Source organism: Triturus cristatus, chromosome 1_2 (genome assembly GCF_964204655.1).
Source record: "Triturus cristatus chromosome 1_2, aTriCri1.1, whole genome shotgun sequence".
Lineage (NCBI taxonomy): Eukaryota > Metazoa > Chordata > Amphibia > Caudata > Salamandridae > Triturus > Triturus cristatus.
Genome location: NC_140580.1, coordinates 922,808,397 through 922,830,563, shown reverse-complemented (window position 1 = coordinate 922,830,563; position 22,167 = coordinate 922,808,397). Strand labels below are relative to the sequence as shown.

Below are 22,167 nucleotides of genomic sequence, written 5' to 3'. Positions count from 1 at the left end.
CCTTCTTGGGAATCAGGAAATACCGGGAGTAGCATCCCTGACCCCTTTCCTGCTCTGGAACTACCTCTATCGCACCCTTATGAAGCAAAGCTAGAACCTCCTTCTGCAAAAGAAGCAGATGGTCTTCCGAGCAGTAACCCTGGCAAGGAGGGTAAGGGGGAGGGCGTACCCAGTCTACACGAGGTTCAAAACCCAAAGGTCGGTTGTAACAGATTTCCAACCTCGCAGAAAATGGGACACCCGACTCCCCACAGGTCTCACATGATCTAGGATGGGGGATCTAGGGCTGCTTCCATGAAGCTTCATTGGGAGCAGAGGAGGCAGAAGATGAAGATGGGTTGCGACCAGCACCTCTTTGTCCTCTTTGTCTTCCTCTATATGATCTATAGAGAGGAGTCTGCTGCTGCTGCTGAGGCTGCCAGAAGGAGCGAAATGAAGATCTGCCAAAGCCTCTGAATTTCCTAAGCCCAAATCCTTTAGCAGGAGTCTGCAGACCCAAAGACTTCGCCGTCACCCTGCTCTCTTTAAATCTCTGCAAGGCGGAATCAGCCTTTTCGCCAAAAAGTTTGTCCGTCAAAAGGCAAATCTACCAAGGTGGCCTGAACATCCGTAGAAAAGCCAGAAGAACGAAGCCACGCTTGCCTCCTAGTGGCTATCAACGATCCCATTATCCTTGCCACAGAATCAGCCGTGTCAAGTCCTGACTGAATTACCTGCCTTGCAGCAGCCTGAGTGTCAGTGACCACCTCCATAAAAGAAGCCTTATCCCCTTCTGGCAACTTAGGGGCTAATGATTTCATGGAGTCCATCAGAGCATGAACGTAGCACCATAGCAAGCAGGTGGCATTAGTGGATTTAAGCGCCATGCTCCCTGAAGAAAAGGCCTTCTTAGCTGCCTGATCAGCCTTTTTGGACTCCCTGTCCGCGGGAGTCTGAGGGAAGGCTCCTGAAGCATGCTTCGAGCATGAAGCCTGCACCACCAGGCTTTCTGGAGAAGGGTGAGAAGACAGAAAACTTGGATCCCCAGGAGCCACCCTATATCTCCTTGCCACCTGTCTGGAGACTGCCGGCGAAGAAAGTGGCTTACGCCAGACATCCAAAACTGGCTCCAAAATAGCCTCATTAAATGGCAACAAGGGTTCACTGGTCGAAGCTGGCGAATGTAATACCTCAGTCAGAAGGTTTGGTTTATACTCAGCAGAGGGCAACTGCAAGTCCAGCAACTCTGCAGCCTTCTTTATCACTAAATGATAAGGAGCCAGCTCCTGCGGTGGAGAGGATCTAGTAGAAGAATGCTCCCACTCCGGAGTTGTATCAAGACCACTAGCCTCTTGGATCCCTTCAAAGTCGTCGGAAGATGTATCCACCTCACCTTCTTCCGCCTCCTCCCTATAGCGCTCCTCTTCCAAGACTCTCTGAGCCTCTCTCCTTGAGAGGATCCGAGGAACCGGCGCTAGCGGTGCCGTACGCGGAGTCGTGGAACCGAACGTGGAGTCGGCGTTGTCGGCGGCGCTGGACGCGGAGCCGAGGGAGTCGGCAACGGCGTCGAGAAGGGCTCCGAATAAGGCCGATCCAATCGATGTCGAGATGGATCCCCAGACGGCGCCGGAAACTGCCACGAAGGAGCCATCGGCAAAAAGGGCATAAATGGGGCCTGAGCATAATGCTGCGGCACCCCCAAGGTGTACGCCATAGGACCCACGGGACCAGAAGGTGCGCCGGCAGCCCGTTGAAAAATCCCATACATAGCATTTAGAAAATGCGTCGAATTCACACCCGGAGTCGGGAACTGTGGATAAGGGATCGATCCCGGATCCGGCTGAGGCGTACTTGGAACCAGAGCCGCAAAGTCCTCGACAGGAGCCACAGGATCAGCTGGCTCTGGAGAAGGCTCCTTTTCCTGTTCTTGCTTGACCTCAGAAGCAGAAGACTCCACTGGCGCCGGTGACTGCACCAGACTGTGCCTGGGACCGCGCCGGAGTCCGCTTCGGCGAAGGCGATCTCTCTGGAGACTTAGATGGAGAAGGAGACACATCCTTACTTCGACGTCGAGGAGAAGTCGATCTCGAAGCCTTGCTTTTCGAAGACCGGCGCCGAGAGCTATGCTTCCTTTTCTTGTGGTGTTTCTTCGACTTCGAAGAATGCGAAGTCGACGACTCCGGCATCGATCTCTCCTTCTTCCTACCTCTCTTCTCCTTCTTTGCCTTGGCCATGAAGAGCTTCGCCTCTCTTTCCTTCAAGGCCTTGGGGTTCATCCTTCTGCAGCTGGAACAGTCCTCCACGCCGTGGTCAGAAGAAAGGCACCACAAACAATCTTCATGGGGGTCTGTCACCGACATGTGGCCCCCACATTCCCTACAAGGTTTGAAACCTGGCTTCCTAGTTGAAGACATGGTGAATTCACCAACAGTAACCACTACAAGACTACAAAGTAGCAAGAGAGTAGTGGAAAAACCGTTGCGCGTCAACGGCGCGGAAAAAAGGGAACTGACGTCGTCACGCCGACGTGGCTCTCTTATGGCTCCGGTGACGTCATACGGAGTCGCGAGCGGAGCCGATGCATTATGACGTCCACGTCGGCGTAGAGAGCTGGGGAAAAAAGTTCCGTGGAATGCTGGCGCAGGGGATATTCACAAGGTAAGGAATCCACTGGCAGATGTATCCATCAGAAACCCCAAAACCAGTACCAGGATGCTTGTTTCCAGTCCAATGGGACCTGGCCTGGCAGATTGGGCCGGACTGTTCCCATCGGGAGCAGAGTCAAAACTGATTTGCATATGGCGAGGCCCAAAATGGGGTGGCGTGGTGAGAAAAAATAACATGATGTATTTAGGCCCAGATCTCTGTACTGGGGGTGAGCGTTTGACATTGTTCAGTATTCCGTCCATCATTTGTTCTTTTTGCATTTGAATCCCTATAAGACGGCATGCTTTCTATTGATATCTTTCAACCCAACTAATTTCTGGAATAGAACATTCCTTTACCAAGACTACCATCATCATTTGCATGCCAATAAAGATTGTGCAGTTGGTATCCTCTACAAAATCTGTGTTGGCCTCTCAGGAGTTCCCTTGCCTTGTCTCTCCACCAGTCCAACCAATATTCCCAATAAAGGCATGTTAAAATCCACAAAGAAACAGAGTTTAATGACATTAATATAATCATATTAGACAGACACATGGTATTTTAGTGAGTTTGCAGAAATTAGTTGAAAGATTGAAGAAATGAATATTTGACCTAAATCTCCTATTTATTTGCATTACAAAATACTTATTAGAATATCTTTCTGTGTGCACATTTTTTATTTAGTTAGGCTAACTGAAATTTCATGTGATGTTTATAATATGGAGCAACCGAAATTAATTTGACAATAATAAAAAAATACACTAAGCTCAGGATAAAACAATCAGCAGCTACTAATGCTTCCAACTATTAACAACTCGTTATTCTGCCTATTAGTGCCAACTTCTCACTCTGCCAGCTGCTCACACTGCTATAGGTACCAGCTCTTCAGTCTATTATCAAATGCCAGCGGCTCTCATTGCCCACCACTTCCATCCCCTGAAGCAGCTCCTCACAAGGCCCTCATGTCCAGAAAACCTTATTTAGAAGCTGATGTGGGATGTACACTGTGTGATTGGTCAGACCTTGGCCAATCCACTGAGCAAGAAGCAACGTGCCAATTTGTTAAATTGTTTACGCTAAGGCTTATCCACATTCTAGTTCTCTTGTCACCGTTCAATTAAATTATCCACCCCACCTCCTGTCCTGCTTCCCATATTTCTTTTTGTTACATTATCCTCATTCCTTTCCTTTCTTATCCTTTTACTCTATTATTTCATTTCAGTCTTTTATCTCTACCTCTTTGCTCAAAGTCCATCCTTCTTGATCACTCTGCCATTCTCCAGTTCCGGTGTTTTTCTCTTCCTGTCTCACCCAATCATTTCTCCAGCTCTGTCTCCTCTCTCCATCCCCTTTTCCTCTCCTAGACGTGGGCTGAGGTCCTGAATGCTCTTCTGCTCAGCTCTAACCTTCCAACAAACTCACAGCTGCCTCTACCGCCTGTTACTAATCAAAACAGAGGCATGAGTTGAATGGACATCACAAGGACCTGGCATAGCAACTTCAACTTCTATTCCAAGTGTCCGAGAAAAAGAGTCTCATTTAAGGCTAACCTCATTTTATTGACGTTTGCACTTCCTTACTAAATGCTCCTCTAGCGAGGCGACCAATGCATTTAATGGAAAGGTTGAGTTGGATGAATATACTCACGTTTGTAGACTCTGAAAACTTTGATAGTTTGAGAGGTAATAGCCCCGTGACTGGGTGCTTTAAAGGCATGGTTAGCACAAAACTAAACAAACTTAACTATACAAAAGTCAAAAGATTAGCATTCTCAATGCATACTTGCCGCGTGCTTACCTGAGCACTCGCACAGTCTCCAGCCACTCATTCTGCGAGGACTCCCATGGATCCACTTGCACCCAATCTGAGTCAGCAGTAGCGAGCCGTAGCATGGCCAGTCGATGACAGGCATCAATTAGACCTTTCTTCTTGTAGCTGTCTCCAACTGGAGAGATAATGCCTTTCACCACCCTGTAGTGCCCTGCAGATAGAAAATCAGTAAGTCTAGGAAGATTCTCATATCATACCACAGCATCCCTCAAACTTACAAGGTCATGGATCCAACTGCCAAGCACAGGACCAGTCGATTATTCCTTCTTCTGGAACCCCGGTCAAAAGGAACCACTCACCAAAGGCTCAGTCATGCCCCAGCATCCCTTGTAGAAAGCCATGTGACCTCCTTACCAGCCAACCACATGGCACCTCCTCAGATTTATTAAGACCCACCATTAGGCATTTCATAACTCAGGCATCCTCTGCAAATGGAAGATAAAGGACACTCTTGTTTGGGCCATTTACGACCAAGGGCCACGTCCCTTGCCTGTCAGGTAAGCAGTTAACACCATGTGCCTCACACACCACATAAGCAACCCATACTGACACTTCCAGACCATGCTAACATACCACGCTAACATGCCATACAAGCATCCTTCAAATATTGCTCACTAGCACATACATCACCAACAACACAAACCCTCCAACTCATGCTCAACAATGGACACTGTGCAGTCATCCAAGCACCTGACATAGGTGATGTCACACAGAAACAACCAAGACTCAGTTTTATTACAGAAACATGGCTCACGCCCACCTCTCACACATTCTTGGCATCCCCATCCCCACAGACTACAATATCCAATAAATAGGCTGAACACACAAGAAGGGAGAAGAACTTGCTGTCATCCATAAGTTTACCTGGCCCTGTACGCTTAATGATCCTCTCATTTCTTAAGTTCTCAACAGCCCCTTCAATAGGATTTACAGACCCTCGGACACCCTCCAATGAAAACTCGCCATCTTCTCAAACTCTGTGCAGTCCACATCATATGTCAACACACTTCTTGAAGTATACACACCACAGGCCTGAAAACAAATATTGAACTTAACATACCTCTAAAACATGTTTTTAAACTCAAAGACCCATAATGCACTCAATAATTCTTAAAGAACAAGCAAGAAATAAGCAGACAAACAATAATTAAGCTAAACTAATGGCACTCTTCCATGATCTTTCCCAACTCAAATCACTCCGCTCAACACAAAGGCCTCTTATCAGCTATACCAAAGCCACTGACACTACTATCAAAAAGCAACCAATAAAAGTAGGGCACTCTTCAAACCTGTCAACATGGATGTAGCGTTTCATTAAATATCCACTTATCCAGAAACCTACTTGTTGTGTTAGATAGATAGATAGATAGATAGATAGATAGATAGATAGATAGATAGATAGATAGATAGATAGATAGATAGATAGATAGCATCTTGGCGCTGCTACAGATTAAGAAGATCTCGCCGAGCGGGGGCGTGGCTTGAGCCCGAGGAAGATGGCGGCATTCCTGTGACTCGCTTGAGGTGACGGGGCTTTCTGAGGGATTTTCTGGCTTCACCAGAGTCTTGAAGGTCTGCAAAACTGCATAATTTATGGTCGGAATCTAAGAGCCTCTAAATGGAAGTATTTGCGTCTTCTTTCTGGCAAGCTTTGACCTTTTATTAACCTTTCTGCTCGCTCACGCGCTCGCTGGGAGAGCCCGGTTTCCTTTCAGTTTGCATTTTCACTGGCAGCATAGATTTCTGGAGGTTAACAAATTGAACTAACATGAGAAGAACTCTAAAGTTAAATTCTGCAGTGATTTATTGCCTCACTTTGCCTTTCAATGCCCTTTCTGTGAAACACATGGCTTCCTGACTAACTGAATGAGAACTGTGGATTCAAAGCAGTCTTCACACTGAGGAGATTATTTCCATCGCACTCTGAATTTCTTCAGAAAGGAGCAATGTTTTATTTATTTACTGACCCCGGTTCACTGATTGTGGATGTTTCACACTAGAAGTCATATAGAAAAGTGAATTTGGACATTACTCCCTTGCGCTTGTATTAACAGGCTTTAGATGGGCATTTCAGCAACCTTGTTCCTGTGTTGCTAATATGTGTATGTGCAAATATCTGCATTTCTTAGCTGTGTTTCTCTCAGAACCTACAATGTTATAGGAGTGTACCACGAGATTCTTTATTTAAAGTGGCTTTATTGGATATGGTATTAAGCTAAGCATGTGGTATGGTTTGCTTGGGCATAGACACACTCTTGTAATGTATTGTGGTGACTTACATTTCATACATATATTCTATTCCATTTAAGCATACAGATATCACTTTTATATTTCACTTCATACTTATTGGTAAATGTATATTATTGATATTCTGTCATGCGCCAAATGCACGCAAATTCTATCACAGTGTGCCTTGCCCACTATTATTAGGTGGAATTGCGCACGTAAGTTATACCTTGCAGTTTTACATTACCTTTTCTGTATAGGTTTTAACTCTCCCCATTGCATGGGTAGGTTAAAAAAAGTATTTTCATCGCAAATATCTTCACATCGTAGATTTATTGTCCATTCAAAGTCACGTGTGAACTTCATTAAAATGGAGGACTCCCAAACATCGACGCCCAAAACAGCTGCTTCTTCGAATACGACTAATGGCTCCTCTTCTCTTACTAAAATAACAACTAAACGCCTTAAACAAAATCCACCCTCTCCACCCAAGCCTTCTTCGTCTGTCTCCATGGATCTCCTTCTGGATGAAATTCGAGCTCTGCGGCCATTTGATGAAGAGACAAATTCTAAAATACAAATCTTAACCGATGGATGGGAAAAATTGGAAGAAAGAGTCACCAAGGTTGAACATAATGTTGAAACTCTCAGTGCATATTACAACAAAGTAGACATCTTTCATTCCCAGATTACATCCTTGCAAAAACAGGTTGAAAGTCTTGAAAATAGAAACAGACGCAACAACCTTCGCATTTATGGATTATCGGAAGTCACGGAGGGATCGGATCCCATCTCCTTCTTTCAAAAATTTCTACCGACAGTACTAAATCTACCGGAGGGCACTACTCTCAATATACAACGTGCTCATAGACTGGGCCCACTGCATTCAACACCCTCAAGCACGAAAAGACCAAGAGGAGTCATATTGTATTTTCTTGAGTATACGGACCTCCTCAAAGTGCTTTCCGCAGTTAGGCTCCTGAAGCGTATTTCATTTTCAGGTCATTAACTGTTCTTCTCGCAAGACTACGCCAAATCCACAGCAGATAGACGCAAAGAATTCCTCAATATGCATCCAGCGTTGCGTTCAATTGGAGCTCGTTTCGGATTGCTTCATCCTTGCTTGTTTAAAGTCACTCTCAACAATAACACCATGACTTATGAGGACCCAACAAAGCTGAAGAGTTTCCTCAATGCACAATGCCCAGAAAAGATGGACATTTCCAGCACTCGCTTTAAACAGTTTTTCGTCTGGAATATATTTGAATAGGGATTAAATCATCAGTGTGCTGTTTTAACTATAGAAGTTTAGTATACCTTTTGCCATGGTATAATGGTTTGTTTGATCTCATTAATCTCTAAATAGCTCTTCTTCTGTTATATATTGGAATAGGGTTTAGCTTTTCAGTATGTTGTTTTACTTACAGAATTCTAGAATGGAATTTGTCATGGTATAATGGTCTGTTTGTTCTCATTATCTTCTTCCATTTCACATTATGACCTCATAATGTGTCATGACATATTCCATCCTGTTTGTATTAACCATTTGTTGTTTCTTTTTACACAGGACCTACCCTCATGTGCTTGACCTTTTAGTTTTGAATGTTGTTTACATCTCGAAGTCTTCCCTGCCTTACCTCATGGAGTCTGGGTACGTCATCATTCCATGTGGTCTCCCCCCCCCCCCCCCCCTCCTTCCATCGTTTTGACTTCTTTGTGGATATGATCCTTTTTCTTATATTCTTCTTTACAGCTCTCACCCCTTCTCCTTTTTTCCCTCTTCCTTCTTATCATTCATGTTTCTATCATTTGCCTCTTTTTCCAATCTTGCTTCTTCCTTTTCTTCATCTTTCCCACCTTTTCAGCTTCTCTCAATTGGTTTTAACTTTCAATATCTTCGTACCTAATATAAGGTTTACTTCAATGTTTTTTATAGTTCCTATTGCTGAATGTTTCCCATGTACTATTGTTCATAATTTACGAGATTTTATTGGTTCACTTATGTTTTTATTACTTTCATCTCACAAATGTTTTTGAAAATTGTCACATGGAACGTCAGAGGCTTGAACTCCCCCATTAAGCGACAGAGAGTCTTATCTCACCTCTCCAAATTAGATGTTAATATTGCGTTACTGCAAGAATCACATCTTACCGAAGGCGAATCACTAAAACTCAAAAGAAATTGGGTTGGTGAAATCTTTTTCTCACCAGGAGATGGCAAAAGGAATGGGGTTATAACTCTTTGTCACAAAGCACTGAATGCCAAGCTTGTATCTCAAGAATCCGACACAGAAGGTAGGTATTTTCTCACTAACCTCCTGCTGGGGAAGACTCCTCTGTCTTTGCTTAACATTTATGCCCTACTAGCGGTGATGCCACATTTTGGTCTCGTAAATCTCAATTATTGCTCAAGTACCCATCAGAAAACTTTATTCTTCCAGGAGACTGCAACCAAGTGATGGACCCGTTTATTGATAGAAATTCTAAATCCCCCTTTATCCCAAACACGCCACACAAAGTTTTCACACAAACTATTCAACAAAGAAACTTATTAGACTCATGGCGCCTCTGCAACCCATCCACAAGAGAATACTCCTTTTTTTCGTCTCCACATCAAACACAATCTCGGATAGACCATATTTTTATTTCACGCAACATTTCCCAATCCTTACGTTCTGCTGACATAGGCCCTATACTCATTTCGGATCATGCACCTGTTTCAATTCAATTAGACATTTTAAATCAATCCACATTGCCAAAAAAATGGCGTTTCAATAATTCCTTACTCCTTGACCCTAATTTCAATTCATCTTTTACCTCTTTCGCTCAAGAGTTTTTTCACATTAATTTAACGACTGATGTCTCCTTTCATACAGTGTGGGACGCCTTTAAGGTCACCGCTCGGGATTTCATCATTAGATTTGTGTCAAATAAACGTAAAGTTTCCCGCATATTACATAACAGACTGCTTGCAAAGATTAAAAAACTTGAGCACTCCTTCCACACCTTCAAGTCGAAGGACTCCCTTAAAGATCTCATCACTGCAAAAATCGCTTTTAACGAGTCCACTACCGAACAGGCCTCCCTATACTTACTGAAATCCTCAGCAAAGTATTATGGTGGCCAAAATAAATCAGGCAAACTTCTAGCCAATTATCTAAAGATTAAACAACAGAAACTTCATATTGATTCCATTATAGATGATAGCCAAGCACCGAAATTCAAAGACACTGAAATACTCCAAGTATTTGTACATTTCTATCAATCCCTTTACACACCAGAAAACACACCCTCAGATACAGACATATCCCAATATTTCTCCACGATTCAAAAACATATTAATCCCCAATTAGATTTAGCCTCTTTGGAAGCTGAATTTACACAAACAGAATTGTTAAATGCTTTAAAAACTCTTAAAAAAGACAAGGCCCCAGGCCCAGACGGCTTCACAGTGGAATTTTATTTACATTTCGTTCATCTATTACTCCCACACTTACACACTCTTCTTTCTTCCTTTATCTCTTCCCGTAATTCCACTGGCTCTTTTTCCGAAGCCTTGATCTGTCTAATACCAAAGGCTGATAAGGATTTACGTTACTGTAAGAATTATAGACCTATATCCTTAGTTAACGTAGATTATAACATTTTCACGAAAGCTCTAGCCCTAAGATTAGAACCATATCTTCCCATGCTGCTTGGAAAAGAACAATCAGGTTTTGTCAAAGGTCGCAACATCACTGACAATACACGCTTATTCTTTGACATTTTATCTAAATCATCACATTATCCGGACTCCTTGGCGGCAATTGCGTTAGATGCAGAATTATAGGGTTTACTGGCCTTTTATCTTCCACGCTCTCAAGTGGTTTGGGTTTGGACCGAAAATCATTTCTTTAATAGCCCTACTTTACTCTGAGCCCAAGGCCGCCATATCTACCAATGGCCTCATCTCCCCCTACTTTAATCTTAAACGAGGAGTACGCCAAGGTTGCCCCTTGTCCCCTTTTTTTTCAATTTGGCCTTAGAACCCTTTCTCTCAAGAATTTGCCAGAATAACTCAATCACAGTTTTTGTCTCGGATCCTCAACAAATTAAGCTGGCAGCATATGCTGACGATATTTTAGTTATTCTCTCCAAACCACAATCTTCACTTACAGCTTTCATGGGAGAGATGGAGGCCTATGGATTGGTATCTGGCTATAAACTGAATAGAGGAAAATTTGAGTTATTACCCTTAACCAAATATACCTTTAAGGATGATTTTAAGATCTCCAACTTAACTTGGAGCCCTAAAGTCCAGAAGCAGGCGGCAGAAGGTTAACAGCCAGTGTCACCCTTAAGCTGCTTCAAGCACTGCTGTCTCAGCAAATTCTTAATAAGCCAACCTCGCGCATGTAGGCCGCAGGAGCTGCTGTGTGGGAGAATACACGCGGTGTTTGGCTGTATTCATTTGTGCCCGCTCTCGATATCTGCCCGCAAATGGCAAAACAGGTTTTTTTTTGTGTTTTTTTTTTAAATTTAGAAGCTGCAATCCACAAATATTTTCCTTGCTGCCTAAAAAGAAACCTGGTAAGATGTGTTTAAATTTCTTAAGATCATCCATGAAAATGGCGCTTTACTGTAGCTCATCAGGTGCTGTGTCATCCTTGTCCCACTCCCTGCTTCATAAGGTGTCTACACCCTGAAGAGAGACAACCTAGTGCCTACCTGAACAGGGGAAACATGTAAAGCCGTCACCTCTCCCTGCCTACAAGCATTGGCATAGCCAATAGGTCTCGCTTTTGGGACCTTATAAGTATTTAGTTATGCAGCACAATATCCTTGGTGCAACAACATCAAATGTTGCATGGCTAAACACTTATAAGGTCCCAAAAGCGAGACCTATTGGCTATGCCAATGCTTGTTTTCAAAGTTAAAGTGTGACTTGCAGGCGATCGTTTTTTTCTAAATGTAAGTGGCTGCATGTAAAATGAAGAAGTCTTTGGTATTTGTTTCTGGAATACTCTTCCTGCTTTGAAAATGTCATGTTCATTTTAAATGTTTTTTTAACAGCAAAGAGTGCTTAATTCATTTTCCATTTTGTGAGGTACATTTTTGTGATGCGCATCACACACCCATCAAGAACACACCATCAGTTTCAGATTAAACTGATTATACCACAAAACACACACATGCAAAGTAACCGACAAGCCTTACACAACTAAGAAAACAGCGGAATAAATATGCTCAGCAGACTTTTGCCGAATTAACACTTAGAATAAATTCCTGAAAATATTTCCAGCACCAATCCTTGCATTTTCCAGAGCATGCACTTTAAAATGAAAAATTCACATTATAAACATAACCTCTTCTTTTTACAACAAGCACGCGCAAAGCATAGAACCAAACGCTTGCCCCCCTCAAAGCCAATACAAAAATCGAACTATATATATACTGCAAATATACATGCTCATTGTAAAACAAGCAAATGCAATAACACTGCCAAAACCCAAAATGTCATTCGACACTTACAGTGGGCAACTCTGTACAGGAGAAAAAGGAGACCAATCCAAATTCTTTAAAAAATAATGTCAGCCACTCTCCTCAGACTGCCCATCTGTAAATGGCCACCCACTTGTTGCTGGTGTTATGTTTTACGGACTAGTCTGACTAGGATCCTGCTAATCAGGACCCCAGTCTCTGTGTTTCTTCCCTAAATTGGACATGGTGAGTACTTGGGTACATCCCACATTAGCTACTGATGTACCCTTATAAGTCCCTAATATATGGTACTGAGGTAACAAGGGCATAGGTACACCAGTGGTCACCCAGGGGCTGAAGCATGTATTTTGCCACCCATGAAAGACCACTCAAATTATGACTACAGGCCTGCCACTGCAGCCTGTGTAAGATGGTGCTAGCACCACTTACGGCAGATACAGGTTTCCTTATATCTGAGGTCACTGCACTTAAAACCTATAAGTCACCCCTAAGGCAGGCCTTTCAATCCTGAAAGCAGGGTGCTCAGTATTACGTGCGAGGGTGCCCTTGCATGAGCAGGACACTCATACAATCCAGAGTCCATCCTCCCGGGTTGTAAGTGCATCAGCCATAACGATATATAGAGTGCCCATGCCTCATTACGCGATGGCCATCTCTAGACTGGCTGTAACGAACCCTGTTGTGTTTGGTATCAAACATGTTGGAATCATACCCCAAGACCGTAAATGGTGTTGGAGGTATGATTCCATGCACTGTAAAGCTCCTCTGGGAGGCCCTCAGTGCTCCCGGTACCAGTCTTCTAGACCCAGACAGCAAACTATGGCTGATGGCGACCAGAGACACGATTCTGCCCTTCTGCTTCTGAGCCAAGCTCGAGCTGGGGAAGGCAAGACAATAGGTTTCCTGTCACAGGGAGGTGTGACCACCTCAAAGACACAACTTAGTGTATTGGGACAGGGTGGGAGCGCTTGCCAGCACCACTAGACTGCTTTGAAGGGCACACTTGGTGCCCTCCTTGCATACTCCAGATGGAACCAGTTCAGAGAGCTGTTGGCTCCCGCTCTGGCGCGAAACTAGACAAAGGGCATGGGAGTATCCTCCCCACTGTCCAGCCCCTCCTGTGGGAGGGACTCCTAAATCGTCCCAACCATTTTTTTAGGGTACTTAAGGGCTTACCTGTAGGTGGTTCCTTAGATTCGTTGAGGGACAAGATTCAGATCCGAAACCACTTCAACTTCAACTGCTAGGGCACTCTGGACTTCGCTTTGGGAACCGAGACTGCAACTGGGAAGACTCCTACTGCTCCTGGTCTCGTTGTCCTGCCAGTCTTTTCTGTCGTCTGTGCCTGTACTTCATACAGGTTCTACTAAAGGCCTGTGGACATCCAAGGCACCAGAAGGACTCTCCCTTGAAGTTAAGGAGCCACTTCCCTGCATCTGCAGGCACCGCAACGAAGCTTACAAGTCTGCTGTTCCAAAGCTCCTACGGACTGATTCAGCAACACAGGTGGTGGTTCTGCAACTTCTTCGAGGCCTGCACTGTCTTCACAGCATGTTTGAAGCCAGTATCCCTCGTCTGAACCGCTGGAGCAGCACCCCTGTGTACCGCATAGACTTACCATTGACAAGGCTGGTTGACTCTCTTCACCAGAGATCTTCGGCTCCAAGATGCTCCAGCCTCAAGCATCTCCTGCAGCCAAGATCTTTGCCTGCACCTCATCCTATGCAGCGTGGACCTTCAATCCTTTGGTGAGCTGCTCGAGGTCCTCTTGCGACTCCTGTGCCTTCAGCCTGTGGGTCCTCTTGAGGGTATTCTTTGGCTCCAGTGGGCGCCCCAGCTTCCTCTGGGCCTGTTCTGACTTATCTGTTCGTGGCGAGACACTTGGACCTTGCTGGTCCAGACACTGCACCCGTTTCGATAACTAAGTTGGTTGCTTGTTGTTGCCCCTGCCGGACACTGACCCCATAGCTCTTGACATCCGACATGGGACAGCTTGTGAATGGCTCCTGGTCTTCCACAGCATCGCCTGGTCCGCACAACTGCAACTTCAAGGGCACCGTCAACACCCCTGCAGCTCGGACATCGGTGGGCATTCGTCTTCCGTGCCTCCTGGTCACTCCTGAGTGGTATAGACTCTGTCCTCTCTGCTTGGAGATACCTCTCATCTTGAATCCACCTTTGGATCTCACCTGACTTTTTCACCTTCTTTGCCAGTGGCATCTATTTTGAAGTCCTCCGTTGTGGTCTACAGCGGTTTCCGATGTCAATTCACAGCTATGCACCCGGCTTCCATGGTTTAGGTATTCTGGTTCCTAGGGTATCCATGGGTGGGGGGACTCTCCAACCTTCCATCTTCCACTGGGTTTCTTCAGGGTTTGCTGGGAAGGGTCCTTCTTTGAAACTGCAACCGCGACTTACCCATTGCCTTGTATTCAGTTCATGGTTGTGTTATCACTCTGCACACAGCCTCCATGGAGTTTGAGTACTTACCTCAGGTGGTTCCTTGGGTTACCGAGTCTTCTACGTCTTCTGAGTTTAGTCTCGACTTGGGTTGTGGTTCGCATTCTACTATTTTAGTTTATGGTTTAGTCTCCCCCTGGAAACCACTATGTATTAGCGCTACGTGCGTATTCTTGTATCAAAGTATTGTGTGTATTGTGATTATATCTCCAGGTAGGAGATATTGCCATGTGTCAGTGAGTGTTAATAATAAATACATATTTTTATAACTACACTGCGTGGTTCTTTTTCACTTAACCAATACCATAAGATTAAGTACTGGTAAAACAAGCTGCTTTACACTCCTTCTAGACTAAGCTTGAAGGCTGCTCTTCACAGCTACCACTTAGAGAGCTTTCTAAGGTTGTCTAAGACCACTAAAATCTCCATAAGGTTTGTCTGGATTAGTGCAGGGTGCTACACTTACATAAGTGAGCACCATAGACTAAGCCAGCCTCCTACAGCAGCTTCACACATGCTAACTACTCCCATTATGTGATCTACTTCACACAGAAAACAAAAAGAAATTCAGTGAGCTTCCTTTTCAGAAAAGCTCATTAATGTGTACTAATACACATATCAGGAAAGTAATCCTATGAAGTGCAGTGCAAAGAAAAGGAAACAGGGAGGACTAAAAAAGGTTGTGTAGAGAGGATAGACCTTAATATTCCAAGTGCTCTGCACACCTTGATTAAAAGGGTGTAAAAAAGTTATAGCAGTGCGTTCTGAATAGGGGTCTTGGTTTTGTTACCACCTCTGGAGGTGACCCCTTTCGGATTCAATGCGAACTAGCACAGTTCTTTAGAAAACTAAGGCTCCACCATTTCTTCAGGGACAAACCACTTATGGACACTCCTGAGAATGAGCAAAATACGGGTCTTAGACCAAAATCTACATTTAATCCTCCTACGCATTTGGTCCCACCTCAGGTTTTGACTTTTGAGAAAGCCGTGACCAGTGAGGTCACGGCCATGTGCAAACAGAAGCAAACTAGGTTTAACAACTTACCACGATGTGAGCAACTGGCTCTTACCTCCTTGGCTAAAGACAATGATATTACTATCAAACCTGCGGATAAGGGTGGTTCCATTGTCATTCTGGATACCACCGACTACAGGGCAGAATGCCTCCGGCAGTTGAGTGATCAGAATTCTTACAAAGTTCTGACCCTGGATCCCACTGAACGATTACAACAAATCATTGGGCAATACACCGAAGAGGCACTGAGCGAAGGATGGATAACGACACGAGAAGCACAGTTTTTACAAACTAAGTTTCCCGTTATCCCCTATTTTTACGTCTTACCTAAAGTGCATAAGCCCACAAGACCACCTCCTGGGAGACCAATTATCTCAGGCCAAGGTTCCCTTTTGGAACCACTGTCTACATTTGTGGACTACTTTTTAAGACCTATTGTCCAAAAGATGCCGACGTATCTACAGGATACCAAAGACGTCCTGCGACTGCTTCCACAAATTGAATTCGACTCCGAGACAGATTTTTTAGTCTCCTTCGACGTCGAATCTTTGTATACATCAATTCCCCAAAATGAGACACTGGACACAGTATGCTCTATCTTGGAAGCTACGGATTTGCAGTCCATTACACCCATACACTTCATCATGTCTTTGGCCCGACTAGCGATGAAAGAAAAATTCTTTAAGTTTGAGAGTACCATCTATTTGCAGATCTCAGGTACCAGCATGGGCAGCGTTTTCGCCCCCAGCTTAGCGAACCTATATGTCCATTCTTTTGAGCAGGAACATGTGTTGGCCCCCACTAACCCCTTCCTTACATCTATTCGCTTATGGAAGCGTTATATTGATGATGTTTTGGTGGTGTGGCGGGGTGACCAACAGTCCATTGGCCTATTTCATCAGTGGTTAAATACACGCAATGACTACTTAAAATTTACAGTAGAGAGTGATAAGAAGCGCCTGGCTTTTTTGGATTTATCCATCTTTGTAACACCACAGGGTCTTACGAACGAACTGTACCGGAATCCCATGGCGCGCAATTCGCTCTTACGGTACAACAGCCTGCATCCGAAAGCCCTTAGGGATAATTTGCCCTACGGCCAGTTTTTAAGGGTTCGGAGGAACTGCTCTACCACAGAGGGGTTTGCAAGACACTCTAGTCTCTTAACTGAACAACTAAAAGAGAGACTTTACCCACACAAGCTGGTCAAACGGTCTTATAAGAGAGCTTTGAATAACAACCGCGAAGCTCTGTTAGACCCACCTGTACCTAAACCACATCTCGAACGTTTGACGTTTGTCAACACATTCAGCACTCTATCTAACAAAATCAAGAAGAGCATTAAGAAAAACTGGCGGATCCTAAACAGCTGCAATGAGAAGATTGCTTTGCCGCTGTTTGCGTTTAAAAGATCAGGTAACCTGAAAGACAGATTGGTTCACACACGCCCCCAGATGTGTATCACCAGGCCAGTGGGGACATTATGGGATTTACCGCCAGTTACTGGACACCATCCATGCGGGGGTTGTTCCGTTTGCCCACAAACCACCCACACCATAACAATCGACATAGGATCCAACAGCCCTTGGATCCAAACCCAGTTTACCAATTGCAATAGTAGTAATTTAATCTATCTACTCACGTGCCCGTGTCGCACTCGATATGTGGGAATGACAACCCGCAAAGTGAGGGCACGCATGCTTGAACACAAAAGCACGTTCAGGTGCAAAAAACTGACTACTAGACTCACCAGACACTTCGTAGAGGCTAATCATGCCGCAGTAGATTTTCATTGGACGGTACTAGAAAAACCGATTATACCTTCCCATACGAGTGACATTTCCAGATACCTCTTCATCAAACAACAAAAATGGGTCCATAAGCTCCAAAGTGACACTCTGGGCCTAAATGACGATATACCTTGGACCAATTTGTAGACACCTAGTTTGCAATCTGGCTCTGGTGCGATTTAGGAACATAACCAGTGTTGTCGGGAAAGGGGTTCCTCCATGACTGAATCAGTTGTTGTCTGGAGACATAATACTTTATCCTAGATGATTGCTTCTGAACTTTAGCGTTTGCCCACGACACACCGATAGGTTTCTGACACTATAAACAGACTGCTTTGTGACTGACAACCTGAAGTGCTTGGAAATTACATTGAAAAGCCGCTTACTCCTAGTAGGAGGCTGTTTGGATATAATATACTGGGGATAGAATACTGTGCCCTACATGAGCTTCTGGGTGTTTTTGGGGTTTGCCCACGACACATTTATAAGTTTCTGTTACTTTATACACTTTCCTCTGCTTGTCGACCTGTAGCTGATGGGAGTATTACCAATAAGTTGGTTACCCCAGGGAGACATGATCGTGAAGATGACAGTGGATCAGCAAGACATCCATTGGGCTGTCTAACACTATTTTTTGTGAGCGTGCGCGACCACTTGGTGGTCGACTAAAACATTTAGAGCGCACGAAGTATTCTATATATAAGCGCACCTCAATGGGTTAATTTTGCCCCTTCCATATCAACATTGAGGAGTAAGACACGGACTTTTAGAATGAAAGGCCATACACACATGTATGCGAAGCAGTGCAAGGCCAAGCAACAACGAAAAGCACTAGCTACAAATAGTACAATGTGAATGTGGTACGTGACTCTAACCATGATTCCTATTGAAACTACAACTCTATTTTCTGTGACATCACTTTGTAGTTTCTCGAATTGAGGCAGACATTCGGCGAGTGTGTGGCCGTATATGCGGCCGTCAGACTACCCTAGTGTATAAACATTGCTCCATGGCATGTAGCACTATAGATATTACTTTATACTTGACTATAAAACACTTGTTTGTTGGAGACTTTGTGGTCTATATTTTGGGACACCAACAGAACTACACGTCCCATGCAGGATGACATCATCCTGTAGTCTAAAGCAGACGCCACGTGGACGAAACGGCGTGCGGCCTCAATGGGTGTGGCCTACACCGCTGACTGCTTTCAGCTGAGTTAGACAGAGGGATTTAAGCGCCCGTTCCGGTCTCGTCGCTGCCTCCCATCCAGCTCGGTTAATCCTGGGGCAACGACGGATAGGTAAGCGCTGTTGTCCTTGATGGGTCCAATTTGTGTTCTTTGTCGCTCTGGTGCGTTTTTGGCCCATCATGGAATACACACTAATTTGTTCAGTGTTTTCACTGTTGAATCACAGCCACAAGGATATCTAGTTGTGGTCTTAGCAAGTTGGTTGACATTTGAGTCTGCCGAGACCATAGCCATTAAAAAGAGACCTTGTGTAGATGATTGATGAGAGTTTGGCAGCAAGTATTGTTTTAAAGGAGAGCAGGTTCTAGCGAGAGTGGAGCTTCTTCACTCTGAGCTTCAAGCCATAACAATACCGGGGTATACGAGTGGATTCCTCGGGTAGTAAAGAATAACAAATAAAAATTAAATAAGCAAAAACAGAGTAAAAATGTTTTCTTCTTTTGTTACCCACGATATAGAGCGGGGCCTCCTACACCCGAGCAAGGTTCCAGGGTAGGTGAGGTACAATCCCAGATTACGTGGGGTAAGCAATTTATATATGCTTTGAATTAATGTAAAGACAGATTTATGTCTTAATTACAGCACTTTTTTGATGTGTGTGCATAGATTTTGTGCAACAATTGTTTTATTTTCTAGGTGATGACTACACCCTGCGATCTAGAGGATTAAGATTGTTTAAGGTTGTATTCTTTTCAATCTTGTTCAACCCCATACATGATAGATATGTGTGGTCACTTTTCACGTTTAGAAGTATATCATTTGCAGTAGCATGTTTTAGAGAAACATAGGTCCTGAAGAAAGCCGTGGGCAGTAAAACCCGGATGGCTGAAACATGTTGACCTCTATATAGCAGTCACTTGGAAGCACTGCTATAACTTTGTTACACCCTTTTAATCAAGGTGTGCAGAGCACTTGGAATATTAAGGTCTATCCTCTCTACACAACCTTTTTTAGTCCTCACTGTTTCCTTTTCTATGCACTGCACGTCATAGGATTACTATCCTTGTTCTTTACAATTTTTTGCATCTGGTGTTTCTCTGGCTAACATTCATCAGCCTGATCGAGCAACAGAGCTTCAAACTAGCGAGGCAGTCCCCATGATCAAGGGACACACCTCTGCCAATAGTTGGATCACCAGATGATATAAATGATCATGAGAGCTACTTTTCTCTCACTATTTGTTCCGTTCTTCGAGTAAGATTGATGGTAATCGATGCTCTGCTCTAGGCTTGGTTTGTTGCATTAAGGTTTAGTTCTGTTCATCACTTTTGTGCTGTTTGTCATTAGACCCCCAGTTCTTGTTTTCTGTGTTACTACATTATATCACTGCATTAAGAACCTTTTAATACCAGTGATATTTTAAACACGACCCGGAAAGAGAGGGTCACTCCCCCCACCCAGACAATAATACCATTAGCGAACTTAGGAGCTCATTACGATGGTGGAACGATCACCACTGCCGGGCCGGCAGTGGCGATCGTTTCGCCATCGAAATGAGATTTAACCACCGCCATATTAGGATGGCGGTGGGTATCGCGGCGGATGCAAGGTCCGTCTGCCGCTGGCAATTGTTCCGATTGCCTGCCGGGTGGAGCTGGGCCACTAATATGCTGGCGGTGCCTAGCGGGCACCGTCCGCCACATTAGGATGTGGGAGTTGTAGAGGCCTTTCCATGGCGCCTGGAAAGGCTGGCGGGGATTGCCTTTGGGGGCCTGTTGCGGGCAGCCTCTGTGGGAGGGTGTGGGAGGGTGCACTGGGGGGTACTCATGGTACCCCCCTGCAGGGAAATGCTGTGCATGCTTGCGGACGGTATTGTAGCAGCAGCACCGTCCGCAATGGCAAAAGGCCAGGAAGCACCTGCCAGTATGGCGGCCAGATCCTAATTGCACTCGTGAGAACGCCGCGTGTCTGGCGGGTGGTCCCATCACCGTTATGATGGCGGGCGGACTGATGTCCACCCACCATCATAATGAGCCCCTAAGATACTAGTCAGTTGTCGTGTACACCATATGTGTAGCCTAAATTCCTATTCCTAATATACACGGAGCAAAATAATAGTCTATTAAGTAAACACACTAGAGATTTTTGTACTGCGCTCATACCAAAAGTCACGTATTTTAAGGTGTTCCGATGGGCAATAACGAATAAAAAAAGGAGGCATGGTGAAATGAAACATTGGACCGAGGATCACACAAATTGGGCATGTGGGAACCAGGAATTGATCCTGGGTTTTTAGCATTGCGGACAACAGAAGGGAATTTCTTGTTCTGCTTCAATGGTTAATGCTTTATCTCTAATTCTTGGCAGATGAAAGCTCTAATCGGTTTTAGCTCAAAGGTCCAAGTCGACTTTGAGCCGAGCCGAATCCAGGAACCTGGCACGAGATTGACTGCTCAGTGGTTTACCTATCTCTACTCTCTGGGAAAGTCCCTTATGCATGTCCTGACCTTTTCCAGCGCTCTCTCACTTTCCCTCCATTAGTTTTGCTATGTTCTCCTTTGAGTCACGCTGCCCCTTCTGTGAAAATGTTCAAAACAAAAATGTCGAACAGTGCCCATGTTCAGATCTCCGAAAATACTTTCTGAAATGCCAAACCATTTCTGCGTCCATACTCACGTGGTTGCTCCAATCTAAAATGTATTTGCACCGACCCTTATCCAATGTGCACACAGTCTCAAGTGCACATGAAGACAGAGCTCAAAGTCTGCGCCAACATCCCGGCGCATTGGAAGACGAGTCTCAATAATGCCAACGGGTGCACTCTGGCGCACAGCCACAGCTAGCGCCAGAGCAGCCATACATAATACAGACCTTCGTGCACTTTATCTTCAAGAATATATTAATGCTGACCATAAGGGTCTTACACCAATTCGACATCAATATATCTATCTATCTATCTATCTATCTATCTATCTATCTATATATATATATATTCAGTGAAAAAACCATAGGTTTCACACACGTTATAGTTAGGAATTAGCATTTAAAAAACCTTAGAAATTCAGTGAAAAAACCATAGGTTTCACACATGTTATAGTTAGCTGGACATTTTACTCGTAAAAAACCAATGAAATTGCCCCGTTATAGTTAGTTCAGCTAACTATAACTCGCGCGCCCGCAATGCACTGCTGATGACGTCACATATTACATCACTCATGACATGGTCAGTGACATCACTCATGACATCACTGATGACATCTCAAATGACATCACTGATGACATCACTGATGACATCATCCAGTGAATGTGTGTTTTTCTGAAAATTAAATATGTTTTATATATGTATATCTCAAGGTCGATGGAAGAATAAATGGGTATATAAGTGTCTAAATGGATGATTTGTTTTTGAAAAATTGATTGTGTAACTGACTGATTAAGTGTATCATAGTGAATACATGGCTTAGTGAGTAATGTTTAAATATGTAAATATCTGTATCAGTCTCTCACTTTGTGTATAAGTGGCTGCATGGGTTGGTGAGTAGCTAC

The 22,167-nt window shown here is 44.3% G+C and overlaps 1 protein-coding gene across 4 annotated transcripts in view; it reads right to left on the bottom strand.

The window, feature by feature from the left end:
• Window positions 1-22,167, bottom strand: part of NMNAT1 (nicotinamide nucleotide adenylyltransferase 1) — a 260,444-nt gene that overhangs the window by 83,873 nt on the left and 154,404 nt on the right. For all 4 annotated transcript variants that reach the window (XM_085609796.1, XM_085609795.1, XM_085609794.1 and 1 more), the window contains one exon: window positions 4,423-4,606. In XM_085609796.1, the coding sequence (XP_085465922.1) occupies window positions 4,423-4,606 (184 nt within the window). The remainder of the gene's footprint in view (window positions 1-4,422; window positions 4,607-22,167) is intronic.